General features: G+C 34.6%; 1 protein-coding gene across 6 annotated transcripts in view; it reads left to right on the forward strand.

Moving 5' to 3' along the window:
• The window catches only part of KCNT2 (potassium sodium-activated channel subfamily T member 2), a 344,584-nt gene that overhangs the window by 266,634 nt on the left and 53,543 nt on the right, over positions 1 to 24,407 (forward strand). For all 6 annotated transcript variants that reach the window (XM_082703085.1, XM_082703087.1, XM_082703086.1 and 3 more), the window contains 3 exons: positions 2,660 to 2,794; positions 11,584 to 11,695; positions 22,625 to 22,726. In XM_082703085.1, the coding sequence (XP_082559211.1) occupies positions 2,660 to 2,794; positions 11,584 to 11,695; positions 22,625 to 22,726 (349 nt within the window). The remainder of the gene's footprint in view (positions 1 to 2,659; positions 2,795 to 11,583; positions 11,696 to 22,624; positions 22,727 to 24,407) is intronic.

The raw sequence follows: 24,407 nt of genomic DNA on the forward strand, positions 1-24,407 counted from the left end.
TGTTTATTGGCTGTGGATACATTAAAGAGCAAACTGACTAATGTTTATTTAACCTCTATTCTATATTAATGTAATTTGCATTATCAGATATCTTAATACTAATCAACTAAGATGTAGTTAAATGTATTGAAATTACTATTTAAATTTATAAACGTGAAATAAACCTATATTATATAGTAATATTACTTTGGAGTGATAGTATTCTACTGAAATTCATTAGAAAAACAATATTTAAAAAAAAAAAACCTCCCATCTGTCTTTGCTGATGTAAACTATGAAATGAATTCTTTCTCTATGGAAGTGTTTATGGTGAGGGTAAGAAGAAACGAGAGGATCAACTTCCTATGATTAGAGATGACACGGGATTGGCTACAAGTTGATCATTATTGAATCTGAGTGGGTGATTGGATTATGGAGGTTCACTGTGTTCTTCTCTTACACTAGTGTTTGAATTTTCATTAAAAAGCCAAAAACACCTTTGAGTGAATTAAAACACTTACAAACAGTCCCATGGATTCATACATTCACATTATAGTTCTCCTTGAAAAGGAAGGCTTAGAAAACAGTTAAAAAGAAGTGTTGCCATTTAGATTATCTTTTTTTCATGAATATTGACTTATTTCTTAGGCAGCCATCTGGTGGCCAAATGCTGTCAAGCAACTATGCTGAATAAAAATACAGGCAGTGGCTTTGCAAATAGGATAGTGTGGAGAATTCATGACAGACGTAGCGTTGTAAGAATAAATTTGTAGCCAGATTTAAAAAGGGGAAAAAGGAGTAAAAATTATTATTAAATGGATATAAAATTAAATAATCTAAACTTAAAACCTGAAAAAATGTTTATACATGGTTCTGAAATGCCATTCCAATTTATGTATTTACTATAGATTTAAACTTACATTTATCATAATTACTAAAGTCACTTGTCAAGGCTATACGTAAACTACGACAGCCAATATTTTGAGTATGGAATTAACTGAAGCATGTGGGTATAGGTAGCTATTAGCTATTTAGCACAGGTATGCATAATAAATTTTTTTGTCAAGTTTCAACTTCATTGACTTATTACTGATGAAATATTCATTTTCCCATCATAACTTGTCTCTGTATATCTTTTAACAATCAAGCTTATCTTCTATCACCTTATCTTTCCCTTTTTTAATATAGATAATTATAGTGAAGAGATTATTTTTTATTGGGGAAAAACCCTAAGAATTCAAATAGAAAATGATTCAAAATTATAGTAAGGTGGATTGAAGGTATATGACTTGGTCATCATTTTTATGACCCATAAGGGACCATATTAAATTAATTTTTCACCTACTTCTTTCTTTTTTAAAAAAGTTTTTTAATAGATACAAGAACAATTGTGAATTTCCAAGTTAAAAGAAACATCAAAATAAGATATTTCTAGGGATTAAACTTGATCATCATATTGATTCGAAATTATGGCCCTGATCCCTCTTACCATGGGAAATTTATTTGGAATTCTGTTTCCAAAGTTTTAGCCATAAAATCTCTGCCACAGAAAATTGTTTCTGATTGAAGGAAAATATTTTTTTCTGGACTACTCTGGAGATCTTGGACTCAGAACTTTGGTAATACTTTCTCACTTGATGTGGCTAGTTCAACCAATCACATACTTGGAAAAAGATCCTCAGGCAATTTACCTGTAATTTAAGAATCTCAAAGGAACTACCGTTCTTTAAGTTCTCCACTTCTATTTTAAATCAGAAGATGTGGGCATCATTTAGCCCAATTCTTCTCCATCCTCAGTCAACTTAGTACCTAGAACATTCTTATACTCCTTCAAGTTCAGTCTCCTTTATCTGATTCAGTTGTATTTTTCTAGTTTGTATGAAGCAGAGGCAGGGGAGAGTGATTCTTTCAGTCAGCTTCAATGGCAACATTTTCTTTTAATTCAGTGGGAGAATGCTAGTATTTAACAGTGGTAGAGGAAAAGACTATTATAATTCATGGGAATTTGTATCCTGGTTTAGCAGGCATTTCACACAGTCAAAAAGATCAGGTCATTAAATCACTGGCTCAAAACCTTTAGGCTGGCTGAATGGTAAGTTTGAATACAACTGATGTTTATATATTTTTCATGCTCATGGCTGTGCAGAGCCAATCTTTAACACATAGCTTTACACAGAGAAATAATACACATTTAAAAATAAACACTTCACAGTTTAATACTTCTTTGTTGGGCTAAGCCATCTAAATTAATATAAGCATTCATTTCTACTCTTACCAAAAGTACCATAGGAATTATAAAGAATAAATAAATGTCCTGCCTTTGAAATAGTGTGGTAACCATAAAAACATAGTTCTAATGTGCTTTATCTATTTGATTGCAAAATGGGTGTTTTTCATGTTTTAGTTATATAATTGATAAATATTATTAAATAAAATTTCTTAACACATAATGCTTTGAAACGGTTGGGATCTAATGAAACAGAGAGAGCTCAAAGATATGAATATTTCATGTCAGCACAGAATACTATATTTTAATTCCCATCAACTTGTATCTACCAGGGCAAATTGTGTGAAAGCCATCTCTAAGGGCAGCCTATACAAGTGTAGTGGATAAGCATGCCCTGTTCGTAGTATGGTGGTTTATTGAAAGCCTATTCTTCTCTGTTGATTTTTATCAAAGCCTAGATGATTTACTCAGGTGTGGAGTGACTTTTGCTGCCAACATGGTGGTTGTGGACAAAGAGAGTACCATGAGTGCAGAGGAAGACTACATGGCTGACGCCAAAACAATTGTAAATGTGCAGACCCTTTTCAGGTAAATGTCTCAATAATTCAGCCCTGTGGCCTATTTACTGCTAATATTGGTGAAATATTTGACTCTGACTCTGTATATAAAGAATGAACATGAGGTACTTACATTGAAGTTATATTCATTCATTTGATCCTAAAGCAAATGCTTATTTAGCCTCCAATGTAGGACTGGCACCGTATGGTTAATTTCTAACTCAGGGTCATTCTTTTCAAAGCAGATAGAATAACAAACCTGTTTTCTGGTGTAGTTTAACAATAACAAATTCTAATTCCTGTGCAGTTGCAGTCAAGATTTTTGACGGACGAAGTGGGACCTAATTTTGGTTTTATGCCTGGCAGTGGCCAAAAGTATGCATTTACAATCTGGATTACTAAATGAAATATTGTAAGGCTGTGAAAAGGTAATTTACCCATATTAAGAGCCAACTCATAACCTTATCCTCACTATTTTCCTGTTTTTCATTAATAAACTTACCCAGATAGGAATTTCCATTATGATTATCTTTGGGTAAGAAAGAAAACTAGAGAAAAGTCCATGCTATAAGCAAAGTCAAAATTACTTGTAAATGAAGACATCTTTGTCACTTGAAATGGTTCTTTCTGAAATCATTTTAAAATGTAAATATCTAAAAGATCATTAATTTAGTTTTGTGAGTTTTGTGGAAGTCTAAAGGAACTATCTGAGGTACCAGATTATGGAAGTAAATAAAACAGTCTGAACTCCATCATCATCTCTTGTTCCACATTAACACCTTCATATTGTAGCAAAGCCTGTATTGAGGGTAATTATCAATTTGTTGTTTGAGTTCAGAATTCAGAAGAGAAAGCCTAGATGTGAGTCCCACTTAAGTTGACTATTTATTATATGCTCTTAGGCACGTTACTTCCTTCTCTAAACCTCAGTGTCTTAATCACAAGGTTGTTTGGGATTTAAAAATATGTACTGCTGTAGCACATGGTTGGTAGTTTTCAGTTACTCTATGAATGTTAGTGACTAATTAGTAGCACTATCATGACCACTTTCATGTGAAAATAGAAAAGTAGAAAAGCCACAGACTTTGGAACAGTACAGAAACAAACTTCATCTGGCACTTCAATCCCTGAGGTTCCAGCAGATACATGTGACTTTAAGTATATTTCTTAACCTCATAGAAATTCAGATTCTCATATCTATAAAATGCATGTGGAAAATAATTAACCCTTCCTACAGTGTTAATGTAAGGACCAGAAATTAGGTAGGTGATGAATCTGTCACAGCATCTGGAAAATTTACTCAGAACTTGCATAAGAACCTCTTGTTCCAAAAGGAGAAAAATGTATCCTCTAAAGTTACTGTACTGTGGCAGTTCATTTAGAATATAGCTAACTAGTTATAGGGCTAAATGAAATAGTACATTTAAAGGTTGCATAGCACGTGTTTAAAATATGACATATATGTAAGTAATTCCCCCCCCCTTTGGAGAATGAAAAAAGAAATTACAAGTGGAAAATTAATTCAGAGAGGGATGAGATTTATAGCCAGTGAACAAAGTGAAATCATACTTGTTAGTTCCATGCATGGCAAAAGTTAGTTACATTTTTAACAGGGGAGGATCCCGTCTGTTTATGAAACATACCACTTTAATTTTCAGCTTATCAATGCTTTATTTCTATTATGCTTTATTTTTTGTTATGGTAAAGTTTCAATTGATTTGACTTGGCTTTTATCATATAGTCTATGAATGAGTTATTTTGATTTCCAGATAATAATAAATAGATAATAATAAATCCCCATCTTCCTGAAAGGTGCAAAGGCTCTAATCTTTTAAAACTAACTGACCAGAATAATTAAAAGCAGATACTTATGTTGTGGTATTATCATCATTTCACTAAGTATGTAACAATATTTTTCAGGGGAAAAAAAAAATTTGTGAAACTCTTTAAAGGAATAGTCCTTGAGCTGGTGGTCAGTGCATGCTAAACTAGGCTTCTTGCATAATAAAGTACAAAAGTCAGATACTGATAGATCCCCGTGATATATGGAATGTTGCTTATATAGACAAATGACCCAAATCATGCAGATTTGGCCATTTCATTGTATAGATGCAGTCAGTTACCACTTTTGAGGTCACTTTCCCACATTCCCTGATGATTTGGGTTCCTGATTCACTGTGACTCTTGAAAGCCCTGTTTCTACCATCATTCTTGATGATTTTAACAATTCCATGTAGACGATCCTTTCAATGTCTTACCTTGGGCACCTGTTCTCCTGGTCATAGCCTTTCCCTTGAAGTACCAGTAACATTCCCCTCCTTCCTCTCAATTTCATTTAGGTCTGGGAATACTACTGCTTATTTTCTGCTTCAATTCTTCTAATACCTTCCATTTTTAATAGTCCTGTGTCTCCACTGGAACATACTATCCACTGGATCAAATACCTTTTCACTGTCCTTATTCACCTGAGAGCTTTTCTTCCCTCCTTACCAGATTAAGTTCCAGATCAATCATTATAATCACTCCTGTGCTGAAACCCTAAACAGATAATTACTGATTATCTACTATGGACTAATACAGATCTCAACTCTCCCATTCTCCCTTCCTCCACTCCCAGTTTTCTTTCAGGTTCTCTGCCCACTACCTTGCATGAAATTCCTTAAAGACAGATGACCAGTTCCAGAGGTAGAATCCAGATATCCTCATAAGTGTGCAACAGGCAACCAGAAACCTCATCCCAGTGGCTGGGTACTAAGCTATTTAGGATTAAAGCATAATACTCCATCTTCAAGGGAATGTTGAGTATACAAGAGTGAATAGTGTTAAAAATGATTGAAGAAGACAATTTAGGTGATACAAATAGACTTTATTTAACACTTCATGAAGTGGGCAGTCTCCATTCCTAAGGTCCAGACAGGGTGGGCGGCAGGAAGCTCTTATAGGATAAAGAACAAGGAACAGGAAAGAAAAAAACAAAATGAGTAAGGAACAAGGAACAAAGAACTAAGTGTAGAGCCCAGGTTTGGCTTGGCATTTGGGGGTTGGCTGACTGGGTATATTGTGTTTCTGGTCAAGTATAGCATTTATGGGTGTCAAATGACAAAACTAAAACAATTTAGTAACAAGCTTGATAGCCTTTATTCAAGGGAAGACAGCCTATGGATTGGGCAAGTATGGTGCCTCACAAGCAGTGGGACATTTTTCCGGAGAGATCCAGGGCAAGAGCGAGATTTAAAGAATGCTAGAAGGGGCACCTTGTAAATTGGGCATGGCGGGCTAGGAGGTCAGGCATTTCCTGGTTAGAATAGGAGGTCCTGTTCTCTAGCATAAGCTGACTAGCTAAAGCTGATTTGGAGGATTGAGATTGGTGTGTATTAGGTTTCCTTAATAGGTATTCACTATAAGTACTTGGGACTTAAGTTTAGATTTGTGATGTGGGCGGGGCTACTGAGGCAGCCTCCGAGTTGTGGGTCCTGATATGCAAATTAATTTTATCACAGAGACACAAAAGTTAGAATCTAAGTTTTAGTTTGCTGACATGGCAACCTAGCAGGAGAAGCTCCGTCTTGGGCTTAGGAATTTATTTCAATAATAGTATCTCTAAAATATCTCACCCAGTCCTTCTATCTTCATTAATGTCGTTAATTTCCTCAAAGGAGAACCAAATTCTAATCTGCTTGGCATCTGTATGAATTTAGCAAACTAGGATGACCTTATGCTGTTGCTCTGCATGGGACGATCCTACATTTTGTTTTAGCATTTGTAAAGGACTGTGAAGCCCTTTGGGCACATGCCATTTCAACTTGATTATTTTGACATTCCATTTTGATGCGGGGGCATTTTGACTTTTGCATTCTAAGCTTTTAAAATGACTTAAGGAATATGTTAGAAAAATCTTCAATCTGTGCTTGTATTAGAGCCCAGGAAACAAGATTGAGATGGAAATCAAGTATGAAATGAAAGTAACGGGGCTCTGGTTCACAAATTATTGGTATAACTGGTATCGTCTGTTTTGCCAGTCTGGGGTAAGGTTAAATTTGTTGTTATTCAGAAGCTCACATTGATCACTTGAACCCCTGCCTTACTAGGACATACAGCTTCACTTGGTAAGCCTTTATTCCTTCCAGATTGTTCAAGGACCTTTCAGAGTTACTCATTCCCAAAAGACCAAAGGCAAAAGTAGGAGAATCTCATTAGTGCATTAGCAGTATAGTTGGGGGTAGGAGTGAGGTTTAAGAGTTAGAGAAGAGCTAGGGGCATGAGAAGGATGCCTTTTCGTCTGGAATTACATTTATAACTTAAACATATTTTTGTAATTGAAAACAACTACACAGTTCAGTGTGTCTTTATACAGTGTGGCAATTATGGGTTTGCTGGGTTGGCCTCTGCGTACTTCTTCCAGAGAACCCTTTCAGGAAGTATTTTATTTTCCACATTCAGAGTCTAGAACTTGGCATACAAAGTTTCAACACTCAAATACTTGATCACTCCTGAAGTTTGTGCAGTTTTCCAAATTGAAAAACCAGCAAGTCCTCACTTTAAAATTTAAGTTTCTCTTCCTAAAGTTTTACCGAAGAAGTACCTGGTATGTTTGAACATATTGCCTGTTTTTACATTTTTATGAAGAAGTGTTAATCTTAGCTAAATTTAAACGACTGTGCCAAAACGTGCAAAACGTGCCTTGAATTAAAAACAGCTGCTTCAAAATGGCTACGTCAGACTAAGTATCAAAATGCTCTACTTAGGGAATGTTTGGCGTGTCAATGGCATCTCTCATTATCCTTATTTAGCTGGGAAAAAAAGCAGCATTGAAGGCAGATTACTGGCTCATCCTATCTTATATAGGGAAAAAAAAATGGCTGATTCAAACCAACGGCCTTAAGTCTGTGCATTCAGAAAAGAAAAAGCAAGAAAACTTTCTCTGGAAGTTGAGAAGCAGAGAATTTTCTAGAGAGCACACAAGATAGTTAAAACATTAGTTTAATACAGAATGGCTATGAATGTAAATAGTTACTAATGTTAAAAGATAAACTAAGGCATACTAACAATTGTGAGTAAAAATTGGTTCAAATCTGACAGCGCCAGATAGGAAGTGGTTAGAAACTCTCCAAGAACAGGAGTTAGGGACTCATCAAGAAGAGGCAGAAGCAAAGCAAGGAAATTATTTGGCCACAGTTTAAGTGGTTTTATTCAAGATAGCCTAGCTGACTGTGTGGATGTCCTTTGGTTTTGATGTCTTAGCCTTGAGGCATTTATAGGCTGAGGTGTTGGCTTACTTACGTAGGCTGAAGTGTTAGGACCTTCTCAGTCTAATAGTCTCTTCATTTAATTGATTTAGCATCGATTTATCTGCCTTGTAAAAGCCTAGGAGTGACTTAGTTCAGAAGTCCCTTGGGCTGATATTTTAATATGAAGATATTTTTGTGTTTGCTTTTCCCCCTAAAATTTAGCTGATTAAACTGCTAAGATAACTACTATTAGTGCTCTGTCTGTGGAAACATTCATTCAAGTCATGGATTTGTGATGTGTTTGGAAGGAGAAATTCTTGCATTAGCCCAGTACAGGTCAGGTGGACCTCTACAAACACCTACAGCTTGATTTATCCACGGGGTATTACTAAGCATCTAATGAGTTTGGGGCCTCTACAGGATGCTGTCTATGGCTGCTGTGGTGCTGAAGGTAGACAGTGATCAGTCGTGATGAAGGCATTCTGGCTTTGAGTTGCTGATAGTCTAAGCTGGGAACATGAAACAATTCATTTAAAAATTGAACTGGAGAATGGTGAAAATTAAAATTAAGTTTAAAAAATTAAAATTAAATTTTAATTTAATTTTTAATTAATTTTTAAATTTAAATTAATTTAGAATTAATTACTTTAATTTTAAGGTAAATTTAAATTTAATTTAAATTTTAATTTAAAAATTAAATTTTAAAAAAAGAATGTTATATACATCCAGACAACAAGAGTATATGATCTAGTCCAGTGATCAAGGAACACCTCCCTGAGAAATTCATCTTTCACCTGCAAGTTAGACTAAGCCAGCAAAGAGAGGAAGCGAGCATGCCACATGGGGGCAGCATAGCCAAAGGCTCGAGGTCCTGGTTTCCAGAGCTTCGCAGCAAGTCGATCTTCATTACAGGAGTTAACAGGAAGGAAACCACTGAAAGATGGAGTTTTAAAATAATGTTTTAGCTACAATGTGAAGAGTGGTTTGCAGTGGGAGGGGGAGATAGTAAGAGCAGGGAGAGCTGGTCATTTAAAAGATTCGCCTCCCCAGGATGCTAAGAGCATAAATGGCAAGCTAAAAAATAAAAATAAAAAAGAGAATATGGTCTTCAGCTTGGCACAAGTAGTCATAGTCTCATTGAAGAAATAACATACCTCTACACCTGGAAAATGATATAATTGAAAATATTGGTAATGAATTTGTATAAATGCGAAAATGATTCCTTTATATAGTAAAAAAAATATTTTTTTATTCTTTTGATTAGTTTACATGGATTAATTTAAATATAGGACATATCTGATATTTATTATAGTCTCGTTTATTACTAACTCGGACTCAGACCTAAAGTATTTAAAAAGCGTTTGTAAAAAAAATTCATATTTATTTTAGTGTTTAGTCAATCATAGTCTAAAACTAGTGTTTCATATATCTAAGTGTGTGCACCTATATATAAAGTATACTCCCATTACTCAGAAACATCATGCCCAGCCATCTGCCCAACAGATCGAAATTTATAATGTAAAACAATAGCTGAGTACTTTTATTAAGATACTATAAACATTTTCCAGGTTTATATGTCCTTGTGTTTCTTTTGCTTGAATATATAATTGCAGCTAGTCCCAGAGTTCTCCCAGTGGTCTGGGAAATAGAGTATATAGTGTGTTTTCCATCTCTGTATTAGTTAGTATTACAAGGCATGTCTGTCAAAAATACTTTTTGAATAAATTAATTTAGGCAGAGAACTATTCCACAGAGATTTTGTACATCTCCACAGTGATACTCACATCACTCAATCAGAACATAAACTAATTGTAGGAAAGTTTTAAATAGAAAAAACAATATTGTTTTTCAACTGTAATATTGCTTTAATGTGATCCTCATACCTAGGGAAGACAGACTTTTTATGTCATTTTATATCTAAGATATCGTATAAACAGAATGTGTTTTAGGCCATGTTAAGGCCCAGAAATAGAATTATAGATGAGTATTTAAAAGATATATAATTAATATAAACCAAATTTATAAAAGTATTATAATTGAATGTGAATAATATTTTGTAGGTTTAAAAGGCAATGCAATAAAACATTTCAATATTTAAGTCTTATTTTGTTATAGATATGAGTTATAGTTACAGATTTTCACTAGGTGGCAGACTTAGGTAATGCATTCACTTTCTCAGTCTAAACAGTGGTATAGGTTCATTTATATAGAACAGAAATGGTACATCATATACATTTTTTTTGTTCTAATTTCCATTCTACAAGTCACTAAAGTACAATGACCAGGTCACCTAATCATATTACCACTCACTGTAACTCAGACCTCTAATATATACCTCTAATATATAGCTACATATATATATTTCTATTTGATATAATGTGTTAAAAAGGGATTATATCATCCAAGTAATCATAAATATATCCAAAGTTAGAATAATGCTATCTACGGAATATAAATGTATATTTCTCAGAGAAAATGAAAATTTCCCAAAAGATGAAATAGCTTTTCATTGGTTTGCAGCTACATTTTTCTCACAAATTACTTTTCTGGCCTTATATCTCAACACTGTTCTAGATGCTTCTCATGAGCTGTCCGTTTACTGGTGTCTTAATGCTACATAATCTGTGAGGACTCAGCCAGCCATATTTATCACCCCTAGAAAAATATGTACCAAAAAATATGTACAGCCTTATAATTTATACTTTTTTTAGTTTCCTATAGGTAGTAGAGCCTAATTTAAAGGCAAAATTTCACTTCATACTTGTTTTTATGTCCTAGAGACCAGAGCTGTCCTATCACAAATACTTGATAATTACTTGTTAACGTAGGTGTTAAATATTGCCCTCAGTAAATAAAAATAACAATAATGAAGTTTAGATGTGATAGTTATTATCATGTATGTATGTGTGCAGGGGTGTGTGTGTGTGTGTGTGTGTGTGTGTGTGTGTGTGTGTGTGTGTTTTGGGGGAAGGAGGTGTACAGGAAGAAATCTAATGCTTTCTTTAGGATCCTTTTAGAAGAACACTATCAACTGAGCCTTGGCCTCAATTCGTTATAATGAAATGTTATTTCAGCTAAAATATTTTCTCTTCTCAGAAGGTCATTATATCAAGATTTGACATTTAAAATTGCATACTATGAAGATAGGGAACTTAGAAGATCAAAGAACTCATATTATAAACAGGAAGCTTATCACATGACATCTTTGTCAATCAGTGTATTCATTTATAAATTTTAATTTTAACATTATCCACAAAGTCACCTTGTAACTTCTTAAATCAGCTTCATAAGTTTCTATTCTCTGCCACTTCATAATTGTAGAGAGAAATGTCTAATGAAAGCCAAATTACTAAATTTATTTTTCTTACATTGCTAAAATGTTGGTTAAAATATTCTTTGGAAAACTGTTCCATTTTTCTTGCATTATATGGACAGTTTTTGTGGCAATGCCTGCTGCTGTAATTGCATGTACTTTTATGCCTAAGGCTAGGAAACACTTACTCTTAAATATGTTGTTATACAAAAATGCCATATTGGATTGTTAGCGTAATGCAAATGTTCTTTGTGTGTTTGTTTGTTTTTTTTAATACAGGTTGTTTTCCAGTCTCAGTATTATCACAGAACTTACCCACCCAGCCAACATGAGATTCATGCAATTCAGAGCCAAAGACTGTTACTCTCTTGCTCTTTCAAAACTGGAAAAGGTAAGACTTCATATTAAGGAAGTTGCATTTAACTATTTTTCCTGAAAGAGCAATCTGAAATTCCTATATATAGAAAGAAATGTTATGAGGTAGTAAAAATGAAATTACTGTTTTGTATTCTTATTTTGAAACTAAAATCTTAATTTACAATTTTTTAATGTGAATTGATGAATTTTAACCACTTGTATCACAAGTGAACAGAATGAAAATATTCTCTCATTGTCTATTGTAAATTCAAAGCATGATTTACGAAAGAGTTAAATTTTTAATTTAACTTAATTTAATTTAAGTTAATTTAACTCTTTTTAATTTAACTCTTCTTTACGAAAGAGTTAAACGCAACAAGAATGCATATACTCACTTATAATGCCAGTTATATTGTTAATATCATTAGTGCTATATCAAGAAACCTGTGTTTACAGAGGGCTTTGCAGTTTAAAATAATCCTTAAGGCCTTAGAAAAGTTGTAGGCTTTGTTAAAGTTAGCTTCCCTAATGTCACCAACACAATCTGTAACAAAGCTGAGTTTATTGCGTCCTTAGATAAGGGAGATGGTCACCTCAGGAGAGCTTTAGCAATGCATCAGGACTGGGGAAGCAAGGTCAAAGTTTTTTGAGTACAGGAAATCTTATTTAATGAGGGTCTTTGGAATGGGAGGTTGATTAGGTTTGGGAAGGGATCAGGGTAATGTGAATGGACAAAGTAGGATTGTAAAGTCATGTTATGTGAACAGAGAGGTGTGGTTTCCATTCTTAATGTCTAACCTGAGTGTGACTGTAAATGAATTTTGTATCAAGCATTTACTTGATACTAGTACACCGGAAAACTTTGATGTAAGAGAAAACATTGGGATTCAATCTTATTCATATGAAAATGTGTTAAATCTATGCCATCTTTATTGTTTATGAAAACATAAGAGGTACAGATAATAATGCCTTATATTTGTTAGTGTTTGGTTAGTTCATTTTTTCATTTGATTTCAATTACCTGTTATGCCAAACACTGTCCTAATTCCTAGGAGACATATTGCTGAGTAAGGACATTATTGCAGTCTGGTTTGTTGATTTCCATCTTCAGTCAGAGTTGGTCACATCATTATATTAATAGAGCCTTCCCACTGTTCTTTTATAGTCATAGTTAAGGTGTTTTTAGGCACTGCTTTCAGAAGAGGAAACTGAGTGTAAGACAGGTAAAATAACTTTTTCAAGATTATATAGCTCTCAAGTTAGTGCAGTAAGAGAATCTTTTTTTTTTTTTTAAGATTTTATTTATTTGATAGAGAGCACAAGTAGACGAAGAGGCAGGCAGAGAGAGAGGGAGCCTGCCCAGCAGAGAACCTGACCCAGGGTTCATCCCAGGACTCTGGGATCATGACCAAAGCCGAAAGCAGAGGCTTTAACCCACTGAGCCACCCAGGTGCCCCAGCACAGTAAGAGAATCTTAAAGACATTAATGTTCAGGACAGAAAACTTCCATTATACCACACTACATAGGAGTGGAAGCAAGCTTGGCTAAATTGGCTCCGCACCCACGAGCAAACCCAGTTATCAGGAATCCAGCTGAAATCGGTGCTGACATATACCAGTATCTGATGCTCTCCCTCATGTCATACTAGGATTACCTAGTGATGAAGAGCATAGGCTCTGGAGTCAGATTGGTCCATTTCTCTACTATTGTCTGGGAATGGAACCTGGCTAAATTATTTACACATTGATAGCTTTGTGATTCTTCTCTAGAAATAGTGGTAATAGTTAAATAATAAATAGGGCCATTGCGAAGATTATACCACATGATCTATCCAAAACACTTAGTCCAGTTTTGGCATATAATTAGTATTCAAATAAATGGTACTACAAACATGATTATAAATTATTGTGGATGTCATTAATCAATACTCCATTCTATGTATTCAATTTTATGCCAAGTGAGTGGATGTTTGAAGATCGTAATTGTGGAAGATGTTTTTAATAGTGTTGAGTATGTGTCTATATTATTGTGTGTTTATTGTGTGTTTATTGCACTAGGGAAAAAGAACAATAATAGATTTTAGAATTTGGGGGGGGATTAATAAAAAATAAAGTCTTCTACCAATCTAGAAATGCTTTTTACAAATGTAGGAAAGTTTTACTTGAAGAAATGTTAAGCCAGACTGATATACATCTCAAGAAATCCACTAAAGAGATTGCGAAAAACAGAAAGGCATCTCACTCTTTGATATAGCTAAGCAAATACAATTTTTGCATACATGTTAATTGTCATAATATAAATAAAAAATAAAACTTCTTGTATTTTGGCAACAAGCAAGCAGTTAAAACTTGCAGCTGGATACATAGACTAACCTCCCAAAGAGACAGAGAGACTGGACGCTTTAAGTTCACATTTCAGAAAGATAGTTCTAAGACTTCCAAGAAAGACTTCACTGAGATACAAAACTGGCTAGAGATTATTCAGGTTTTCAAAAGCTTTGCATCCTTCTGAAAGCAACAGAGAAAGGATTTATAATGGCAAGTTTTCTAAAGGAACTGCTCTAGGAAAAAGAGGAGGAAATATGTAATTTTCTTCTCTTTTGGCATCAGGGAAATTCATTTATTTTTTAGATTTGTATTTACCCTTACATATACTAGATATTTCCCAAAAAGAGTAAAGGAATTCAGTATATCCCTTCATTATTAAGGAATAGTGGGTCTTGGGGAATTAGAATTGAATCCAGTTGGTTTGGAGTTTATAAAGCCATAGAATTTTTTTTTTAACTCAATTATTACCATTTTATCTATGGAAATAGTGGTTTTGTCACATAGAAACCTTTTAGACTGTAGTGCTGTTATGGCTTAAATTGTGTTCCTCCCCCTCAAAAAAAGATGTGTTGAGAGTCCTAGCCTCTTGTACCTCTGAATGTGATCTTATTTGAAGATAGGGTTTTTATAGAGGTAATTGGATTAAAGAAGGCCATTGAGGTAGGCCCTAATGCAATACAACTGACATCCTTATAAGAAGGGTAAATTTGGATATGGAAACAGACATAGATAAATGGAAGACAATGTGGAGAGCCATCCACAGCCAAGGAGAGCAGCCTGGAACAAATCCATTTGCTTACAGCCCTTAGAAGGAACCAATGCTGCTGACATCTTGATTTCAGATTTCCAGCCTCCTGAACTCTGACACAATAAACTTCTGTGGTTTGAGCTACTCAGTTTGTGGTACTTTGTTATGACAGCTCTAGTGAACTAACACATGTGCCATCAGTGATATAATGATGGTTAATTTCCAAGCCATGCTTTTTATCTGATATAAATATAGCTAACATAGTAATTGTCTTTCTATATTTGTCTTCTGGACACAAGGAGATATTTTTAGGTTTGGGACATTGATCTTTATTTCTAGTATTGAATAATATTCCAAATTTATTTTTGGCTGGAGAATAGGTAGATTTTTTAATCTTTTGAACATATTTATGAATATCCTTCTATTCTATCCATAATTAGATGCCTTTGCACCTTCACAGATAAAGCCTTCACCTTTAGAGACATAATCAAGGTTTTGAATTAGAAGCAAACAACAGCGTGGCTGCTTGACACACATTTTGGACACTAAGTGGTTTTCGTTTGTGCTAGAATTTGTTAGAATGAGTGTGGTAGATTAGATTGCATTGACCTTGGCTGTTTTTACTTGTGCCATGATTACACTTGGGTGGTTTCCTTGTAGACCTTGAATTCTAATAGAACACGGGTTGCCACTAGTAATGGAAGTGATAATCTGTAAGAATTCTCTGGAAGAGGCCACACACTGAAAACAGACACAATAGTAACTTCCATGAAGAAAAGGAGAGAACTGAGAGCACAGAAGGATCACTGGTCCATGACATGATGTGAACAATGAATGATTGTTGAGGACCCCCATCTATTCTTGTGAAAAGGAAATTCCTTGATTATTCCTTGATTATTTTTTTAGATTTGCTCTCTTGAGGAATTCCCTTGTCTGCTGTTTTATGTGACCCTTGTCTCACCTCAAGCTTCTTCCTGAGCTATTTTTAACTCTTGTCACTTTAGGAGTACACACTTCTTGCCACCTGTGTGAATGTTTATCTTGCTTATTGATTATCCATGTTTGGAAAAAAATCTACAGACTTTTAAGCTTATGAAAGCATTTTCCCCCTAAAATTTTAAAGATTAAAGATTTCTTAGATGGGTCTGCTAATTTCTACCAAAAAACTTGATAAACTTCTAGTATACTTACTTCCCTAAATTTTTATGACCAAATGCTCCCCAAAGTTCCTTTTTAAAAATAATTTTTTTTTAATTTCTTTTCCTTCTCAACCCATGAATCTCTCTCTCACTATTGAGACAATAGTGCTGGGTTGGACTTTGTTGTTCAGTGCCTTGCATCAGTTTTCTCTCCTGTTGGCATTCAGAAGTGCCAACTTTTTGTCTTTTTTAAGACTTTATTTATTTATTTATTTATTTATTTATTTATTTATTTTAAAAGACTTTATTTATTTATTTATTTGACAGAGAGAGAGAGATCGATCACAAATAGGCAGAGAGGCGGGCAGAGGGAGATGGGGAAGCAGGCTCCCTGCTGAGCAGAGAGCCCAATGTGGGGCTCCATGCCAGGACCCTGATACCATGACCTGAGCTGAAGGCAGAGGCTTAACCCACTGAGCCGTCCAGGCATCCCCAGAAGTGCACAATTTTTAAATATTAGAGTATTCTAAATCTCTGAGTTCCCCATTTATTTATATTCTATACTTGAAATTAATTCTTGCTTCAGCTACTATCTTAAAATGTAGAACTAAAGGCAGCAAATAACAGTATATACACACCAGTATTAAACAGATGGAAGTTTTTAATGGATTGGGTCTGGGAGTGACACATAGACTTCCACTTATATGCCACTGGCTAGAACTCAATCATATGGCCACACTTAACTTCAAGGGGGATTAGGAAATGTAGTCCAGTCGTATGCCTATGAAGAATAAGGCAATCAATTTTGGTAGACAGTCCATATTCTCTGTCACATGCAATATGCCACAAATTTATGAAATTTTCAAAATATTTTCTGAACATCTGAGCTTTAGCTTGCATTTTCCCTTTCATCTGATCTTTCATTTGTGGTTGTCTACTTTTGTTTTGAGTTGTTTTGTTTTATATTATCCTTTTTGTCTTGGATATTCCCATTACCAACATTGTTTTCCCAAAAGTACTTCCCATGTTTGATCTTTGGTCATATTGGGTCACTGACACTTCCTCTAACCAAATAAGTGTAGTTGGCATCAGAAACACAGTATAAGAGCTGAGTGAACATGGAAAATGTGACAGATAATAAAAAACAGAGAAGAGGAGGACAGCAATAGGAAAAAGAATTTTTCATCTCATTTTCCTATAAAGACTTAATTCATTCTTGTTTTGATGCATTTTGTAAAAAAGCTTTTTATACATGCTTACAAAATTTGCTTTAAGACTACATTCTTTAACATTGCTCTTGAACTATCACCATTCCCCAATAATGATCATAATTACACTTGAGCTATCATATGGTAATTACACACTGATGTAAGAAGCAAAATAATGAAAATGTGAGGAGAAAGGGTGATATAATAATATATATATATATATATATATTTGATCTTTGTCCCTGGTTCCTGACACGAAGCTTCAAAAACCCTTGGAATTTATTAGTAGTCTTTTTCATATCTTTCAACCATACCTGATTTTATGCTAAGGAGGCAACTCCTGGTGGATCCTCTAGATAGCTTTAGGATGAGAGCTAGAAAAAGTAACCACATGATTAGAATATTGAAACTTTCAACATCTTCATCACCTTTCAGACCTCCATGGACAGCAGAGGGGCTGGACGTTGAGTTTAATCATGTGGCCAATGATTTAATTAGTCATGTCTACATAATGAAACCGATAAAAACCCTGAAAAACAAGACTTGGAGAGTTCCCTGGTGGGTAAACATAATGATGTACCAAGAAAGTGGTGCGCCCTGACTTCATGGAGACAGAAGCTCCTGTGCTCAGGATCCTTTCGGACTTGTCCTATGTAACTTTTTATTTGCCATTTATGTTTACTCTTTATAATAAAATGATAATCATTAAGTATAGCATTTTCATGAGTCCTGTGAACATGCTAGCAAATTATCAAAACTAAAGGAGTTGTGGGAAGCCCCAAACTTAAAGCAGGCTCAACAGTTGTCTTGGAGATATCTGGGACTTGTGGCTGATGTCTGAGATGGGAGTCGTCTCATGGGATTGACCTCTTAGCCTGTGGGGTCGGAGTCAACTCTGGGTAGTGTCATGATTGAATTGAATTGTAGGACATCCAGTTGGTGTCCAAGAATTGGTGTCAGAATGCAAAGAGTGATGTCTGTAAATCACATGACTTTGTAGTCAATGTTGACTCAGATTTATTTTTTAATATATTCATTGTGTAAGTAAGTAGCAAATTTTATGTATTCTCAATTTAAATTCAAACTAGTAATATTTACTGAGCACCTGTTATGACCCAGATACCTTGTTTAATGCTTGCCGGTTGCCAACAGAATAAATACATGGAATTTATAATTTGATGGGAGGTATAGATATATAGGAACAAACAAAAACACATGACCTTAATTTTTCTGTCCAAACAAGTTGGACTACTTTTTATTCATAATCAAAGTATTAGAATAGCTGAATGGAAGTTTGTTTCTATCTTCCTACACTGGATTTGATTTATTAGGACACTTTTTATTTCATTTTTAAGAAAATATTTACCACTTTACCATGGCTTTCCAGAAAGAATTTGAAGAGAATATTGATATTAGTTTCTATTTCTTTTAAATGTGGAAAAGCATTACCTGATATACTCTAGAGGAGTGATAAAATGTTATTTATGTGGATAATTATTTTAATATTTAAATTTATCTATTAAGAATGTGCAGTATTATGATTTCATACAATATGTCCAGAGTTTCCATAGGCTGAAGATTTGTGTCCCTCCCCAAAATTCATATGTTGAAACCTAGGCCCTGATGTGATAATGTTAGGAAGTGGGACCTTTGGGAGTGAGTAGGTCATGAAGTGCTTTTATAAAAGAGACCCCAGAGAACTCCTCCACCGTTGAGGGCACAGGGAGAAGATGCCTATGAACCAGTGTAGGGCTCCATCTCACAACCCCAAGATCATGACCTGAGCTGAAATCGAGAGTCAGATACTTAACTGACTGAGTCACCAAGATGTTCCCCCCAATCAGTTTTTTAAGAGCATGACATATGCAACAATCCTTTGGAAGTAGTCTGAAGACCAAAAAAAATAGTCTAGACTCAGCTGTGAGGCATTCATGTGGACAGCTGTTAGTTTTTCAAAATCATGACATAGTTTTCATCAACGACCCTTCATGTCATAAAACTTCCATAAAACTGTCATCAAACTTTTGCTTATCTTCTAAGGACTCGGGTATATTTAGGTATTACCTTTAAACTCATAGGCCTCCTTACTTAAAACTAGTCTCTTGAATGATATTTGTATTCTTAATGAAGGTAAAGCAAACTTTTTTTCAAGTACCGCTCAAAATGTCATGTCTACACTGATAACCTCGTCAAACACAGTGACTTTTCTCCTTTAATTATTATGTTTCAGCATTGTTTTCTATTTTCTATTTCTATTCCAAAATTCCCCCCAGTTTGGACTGCCTACTTCTTCTGCAGACAGTTTGGTCAGTTCTAATTCTTTATCTCTTTTCAGTGAGGTACTAGCATTTCACAAGCTGTTTTGCTTTTCAGGCCTTCCTTCATCGTGGTGACTATGGTTGACTTAGTCTGTTTTAATAATTTTTAAAATTATAGTTGTGTTTTATGAGTCACAACTTCTAAAGATCATTAAATAGTACAGAACTTACCTTTATTTTTAAAAAGTAAATACACGTAGTTTGTTTTATAGTTTTATAAAAGCACCAAAAAAGAGTGGTGGCTTGTTTTTCTCCAAACAGAAGCAAGTAAAAGTGTAAATGTTTTAAATCTCTTATTCTATAAAAAAGAAAAAAATAGGATCCTGCATCTAGAATGCAAGGTTCCTTCCTATTTGGCAAAATCTTTCTTTTAAGGCTCAACTGTGATGTCATTTCACCATTCCCCATCCTCCTTAGGTTTCCTTAATACTTGGACTTCTATGGGCTCACATCACATGGCTTTGTAGGTATTTGATTTTAAACCTTTCTTTTAAGTAAAACTGAATACCTGCCAAACTGGGATCTTTTGTGAATTACCTCTGCATTCTACCAACCTAGCTTAGTGCCTGATATATAACAGTTAATGGAAAAGTGTTTGTTGATTACACAGCTTCATTTTTCCCAAAGCCATGGGAATATTCTGTAGCCAAAGCTCCCCTCTATTTTTCTTTCTTAATTTAACACACACTGTAAATGTGCTATTCGTTTACTGTGTTATTTCTGACATAAGTCACTATTTAAACAAGAAGTGAGCCAACAGATCCCTTGACTCATTTACAACAAGTATCTTATCTTCCAAAGTGGAAATCAAGAGCCTGACCATGCAATTAGGTGACACAGATAAATAAAATGAATCATATGTACGAAAGAATGAATCTCATGGGCTGCAGATGCTTTCAGTTCTGGCCAGTTGTTGATATGACCTCTGATATCAGATTTTCCAAATTTAAAAGGAATCAGAAATTTAGACTTTTATGTTAAGTGTTGGCACTTGTTGGACCTCAGTAAATCTTTGTAGGCCAAATGTAATTCCTCTGTAGTTATGATCTGGACTCTTTACTGCCAATGTATAAAACTTCTAGCTTGCATGTTGCCTTTGTGATACAGAGAGGTAGATAAATGATTTTGTCACAATATCAATTGGAATGGATGGTGAGACTAAGTAATAGTCATTTCTAGTATATATATATATATATATATATATATATATATATATACACACACATATATATATATAAATGCAGTTTAAGGAATTAATCCAACTTCTTCATCATCTAGAAGTAAAGAAAGAAACTGTAGAATGTATTCTCATCGGGATGGAATGAGTTACTTGAGCTCTTATATTTTAGGGTAACTTTAAAACCAGTAGGTCTTGAAAATAGCGTTGTAAAATCTTTGGTGTTTTTTCTCTACTGTAAGGAAAGTTAATAATAAAAAAGAGAGTAGAACATGAATGCAGAATTATTCACATAAGCAGAACAGCATTCCTGGGTATGAAAGTCTTTTCCGAGGGTGTGAAGCTTACTAAACATTTAGAAAGTGAGGAGGACTTGCAGTACTGATATTAAGAACAGTGAATTCTCTAAATGAGAATGTTATCCATGCTGATGTGGAACCTGAAGCTGGGGAAAGAATTTTAGTATTATTACCAGACAGCCAATCTGACTCAACAAAGTCCATGCTGGGAAAGAACGGAGAAGTCATCTACAAACGACCTACATGTGCTTTCAAACTAAGTATTCTTGACACCTAGGCTCCCAAATTAGAGAATAGACTATGATAGAATGGAAACAGACAACAATTGGGACACCACATGCTTATTTTACCCTTTAGCCTCTCCCTACAGTCTCAAGTAAGGATATTTTTCTAGTCTAGACAGTCTTCTCAACTACATCGATGTGCTGATGTGGTGGAATAACTCCTCTTGCTACTTGGAAGGGCTGAGTCTGTGTCCCAACTAGTTTGTCCAGGGATGCCTGGGGGTCAGGTCACCCTTGTGCCTTCACAGGAAACAATAGTAGTAGCCCTCTTTCATTCCTTGAGTAATACTTTTTGGCACAAAGTTTTAAACTCTGGGAATGGGAGGCTTTCCTTCCCTGGAGGAGCCTCCAAATTTGCTACATAAGAAACAAGAGTTTCCTTCCATTGTCTCAAAGAACAAAGACTGATTTTTTTTTTTAAGTTTCTTTGCTGTATCTATCTTTCCAAGTAAACTTGGCAACAAATAAAACCAGCATTTTGAGATTACTGTTTGCTAAGTGCAAGATTAATTTGGATTCTTAAGAAACTCCTTACAATCTTTGACAAACATTAGCTCTCATGTCTTCATTTATTAAGGGAAAATAATAACAACAGAATTTTTCAGAAGAAACTCCCATACACTGTGGTATGCACATATGCTGTTTCTTTCCCTTGTCTCTTTTTCTAGGCATTTACAGAGTATAGTTGCAGTTGCAATTTGGTGTGGCCGGTACAACTTAAAAGGCATTTAGTGAGATGAAAACTCACATGACAGAAAGTTGGAACCCCCTGGATGTGGTGGCTCCTACTTGCCTAGCTTTGTGCCTTCACATATGAGAATATTCAAAAGCAAAACTCCCAGGTGTTAGGATATATTACGTGGCTTTAGGCTTTGGTTTTGTTTTGTTTTGGTTTTGTTTACATCTTATTAAATGCTTTTATTGTGTTTGTTCCTTTTGTTTTATTACCTCATGTCCTTTGCAGAAATATTTATGAAGAGTAAATACTCCTAACCATGGAAAAAAAAATGATGGTTACCAGAGGGAAGGTGGGGAGGGGGGTGGCTAAGTAGATGACGGGGGTTAAGGAGGGCACCTGCTGTGAAGAGCACTGGATCTTGTATGCAGGTGTTGAATCACTAAACTTTGCACGTAAAATTAATATTGCACTGTATGTTCACTAACTGGAATTTAAATAAAAACTTTTTTTAAAAGAGTAAATACATGTTTAGTGTAAGAGAGGATTAACCTTCCTCAATTATTGGGTATTTTCATTGATTAAGAAAATTTGGTTATAAATATTAAAGGGAAATATTAAAAATACAGCTATATTGCTGTATTATACTACAATGTATAAAGAAATGCCCATTCATAGCTAACAACTGTATAATGAAAATATCTCCTTCACATACATCAGGAAAACTGAAGCAGGAAAGCATAAAATATAATCTCACGAATTTTTCTATTTCAAATTTCTGAACAGAAAGAACGAGAGAAAGGTTCTAATTTGGCCTTTATGTTTCGACTGCCTTTTGCTGCTGGGAGGGTGTTTAGCATCAGCATGTTGGACACTCTTCTCTATCAGGTATGCAGTGTTTCTTTTTTCTCTCTACAATGTTTATTCTAATTTCATTTCAATTTTATTAAATGAATAATACATCGAGTATTTCTCATGGAGCGGTTAACTTATAACGGGCCCTGGAAGCCCTTCAGTGTTTTATTTTGTGTATTTAATGACAAATGTGCCTGTGAAACATTGCGTAAGGAAAACAATGTTTTTCAGAGTAATCAAATAATTTTTAACCATTCTTTAGTATCAGTGTCCTACAGTGTTTTTGTGACATTTGAGTACATTTTGCTTACATTTTTGTTAAGAATATTACCAGAGTAAAAAGAGAAGGTAAGAGCAAAATATATTAAAAAAAGACAATCTTCTTCATAATGAACATTTTCAAAAAAAATGAGATACCAAAATGATGTCAATAAACTGACAAACCAAGGACATTTTAAATATCCACTAATGACCGCCTACTGTAGAAAAAATATAAAAAAGATTTTGCAGCAACTAAGAACCATTTAGTCATTCAGGATGACTAAGTCAGTCAGGATGGTCATTCAATCATAGCTAAGAAATGTATAGAGATATTATTTTGCACCAATATGTTTTAATCTTTTTTTAACTCTACCAGATACTGAACAGCACTAATATCTCATATTTTCAGATTCAAGTAATCAGACAATTTATAAATATTTCTACTAAGAGAAAGCAGATATTCATGGAGCTTTAAGTTATTTGGTAACTTTAATCTCAAATAAAGCATTTCAACATTTTGTTGTGGTATTTTCTTTTGGATTGTGTATTTTATGTAGCCTCTTCTGCAATGCTTGACTGAATAAACTCATCTGAACATGGTTAAAGCTTTTCTGCTGGCCTTGGGGCTAATTATGCCCATGAATATGCCTCTAGCAACGTCACAAACCATCTGCTTATGCCAGATGAGAGGAGGAAGAAGCACAACAAAGGAGAATGAGCACTCCTGTTCACCCTGAACTTTCCAGACACATTCTCTGGGCACTCCAAGAGGGGGCTTCCACCCCCACACTCCATTACCACACACATCCTTCTGATCTCTTAGGGGATTGGAGGAGAAGAACTGTTTGAAGAACAATACTGAAACTGAAGATTTTCTGTCAGTAGCAGTCAAATGCTTCATGCCATTATGCACCAGTGGTTTTCAGATTTTTTAGCCCTGGAATCTTATGTTTAAATCAAATCTCGTGAGAAAGTCTAATAGATGGACTAAATAAAAGAGAAATTGTTCTACAGAAGTAGAAAGCAGTAGTTATTCCTTTCTCTTCATTTTTATCTTGTGTTTTTTGTTGTAAATACACATACAGGAAGTTAGGTGTTTTCTGAAGCTACTATAGAAAGGGTGAAGCAGAACAGTAACTTTCAAATTGCCTGTTTGGCTTTGCCTGACATCAGATGAGATACATTATGGTTCATTTTTTTTTCAGATGAGATAGAATACTCATTTATTGATTAAAAAGGAATATTAGAAATCAGATATATAAATCCTAAATTCATATAATAAGTATGCATATATTCTTAAACTAAATGCCATCTAATTTTTTTGGTTAGTGATTTGAACCCACGTTCTCAAGGATAAATATTTATATGATATATTTAAGAACTATTATTAATGTCTACAATTGTACAGTGACTTACTATTAATGCAGTCCTATCCTAGACATCATATTGTGTG

This window comes from Mustela nivalis (genome assembly GCF_964662115.1).
Source record: "Mustela nivalis genome assembly, chromosome: 16".
In the NCBI taxonomy this organism is placed as follows: Eukaryota; Metazoa; Chordata; class Mammalia; order Carnivora; family Mustelidae; genus Mustela; species Mustela nivalis.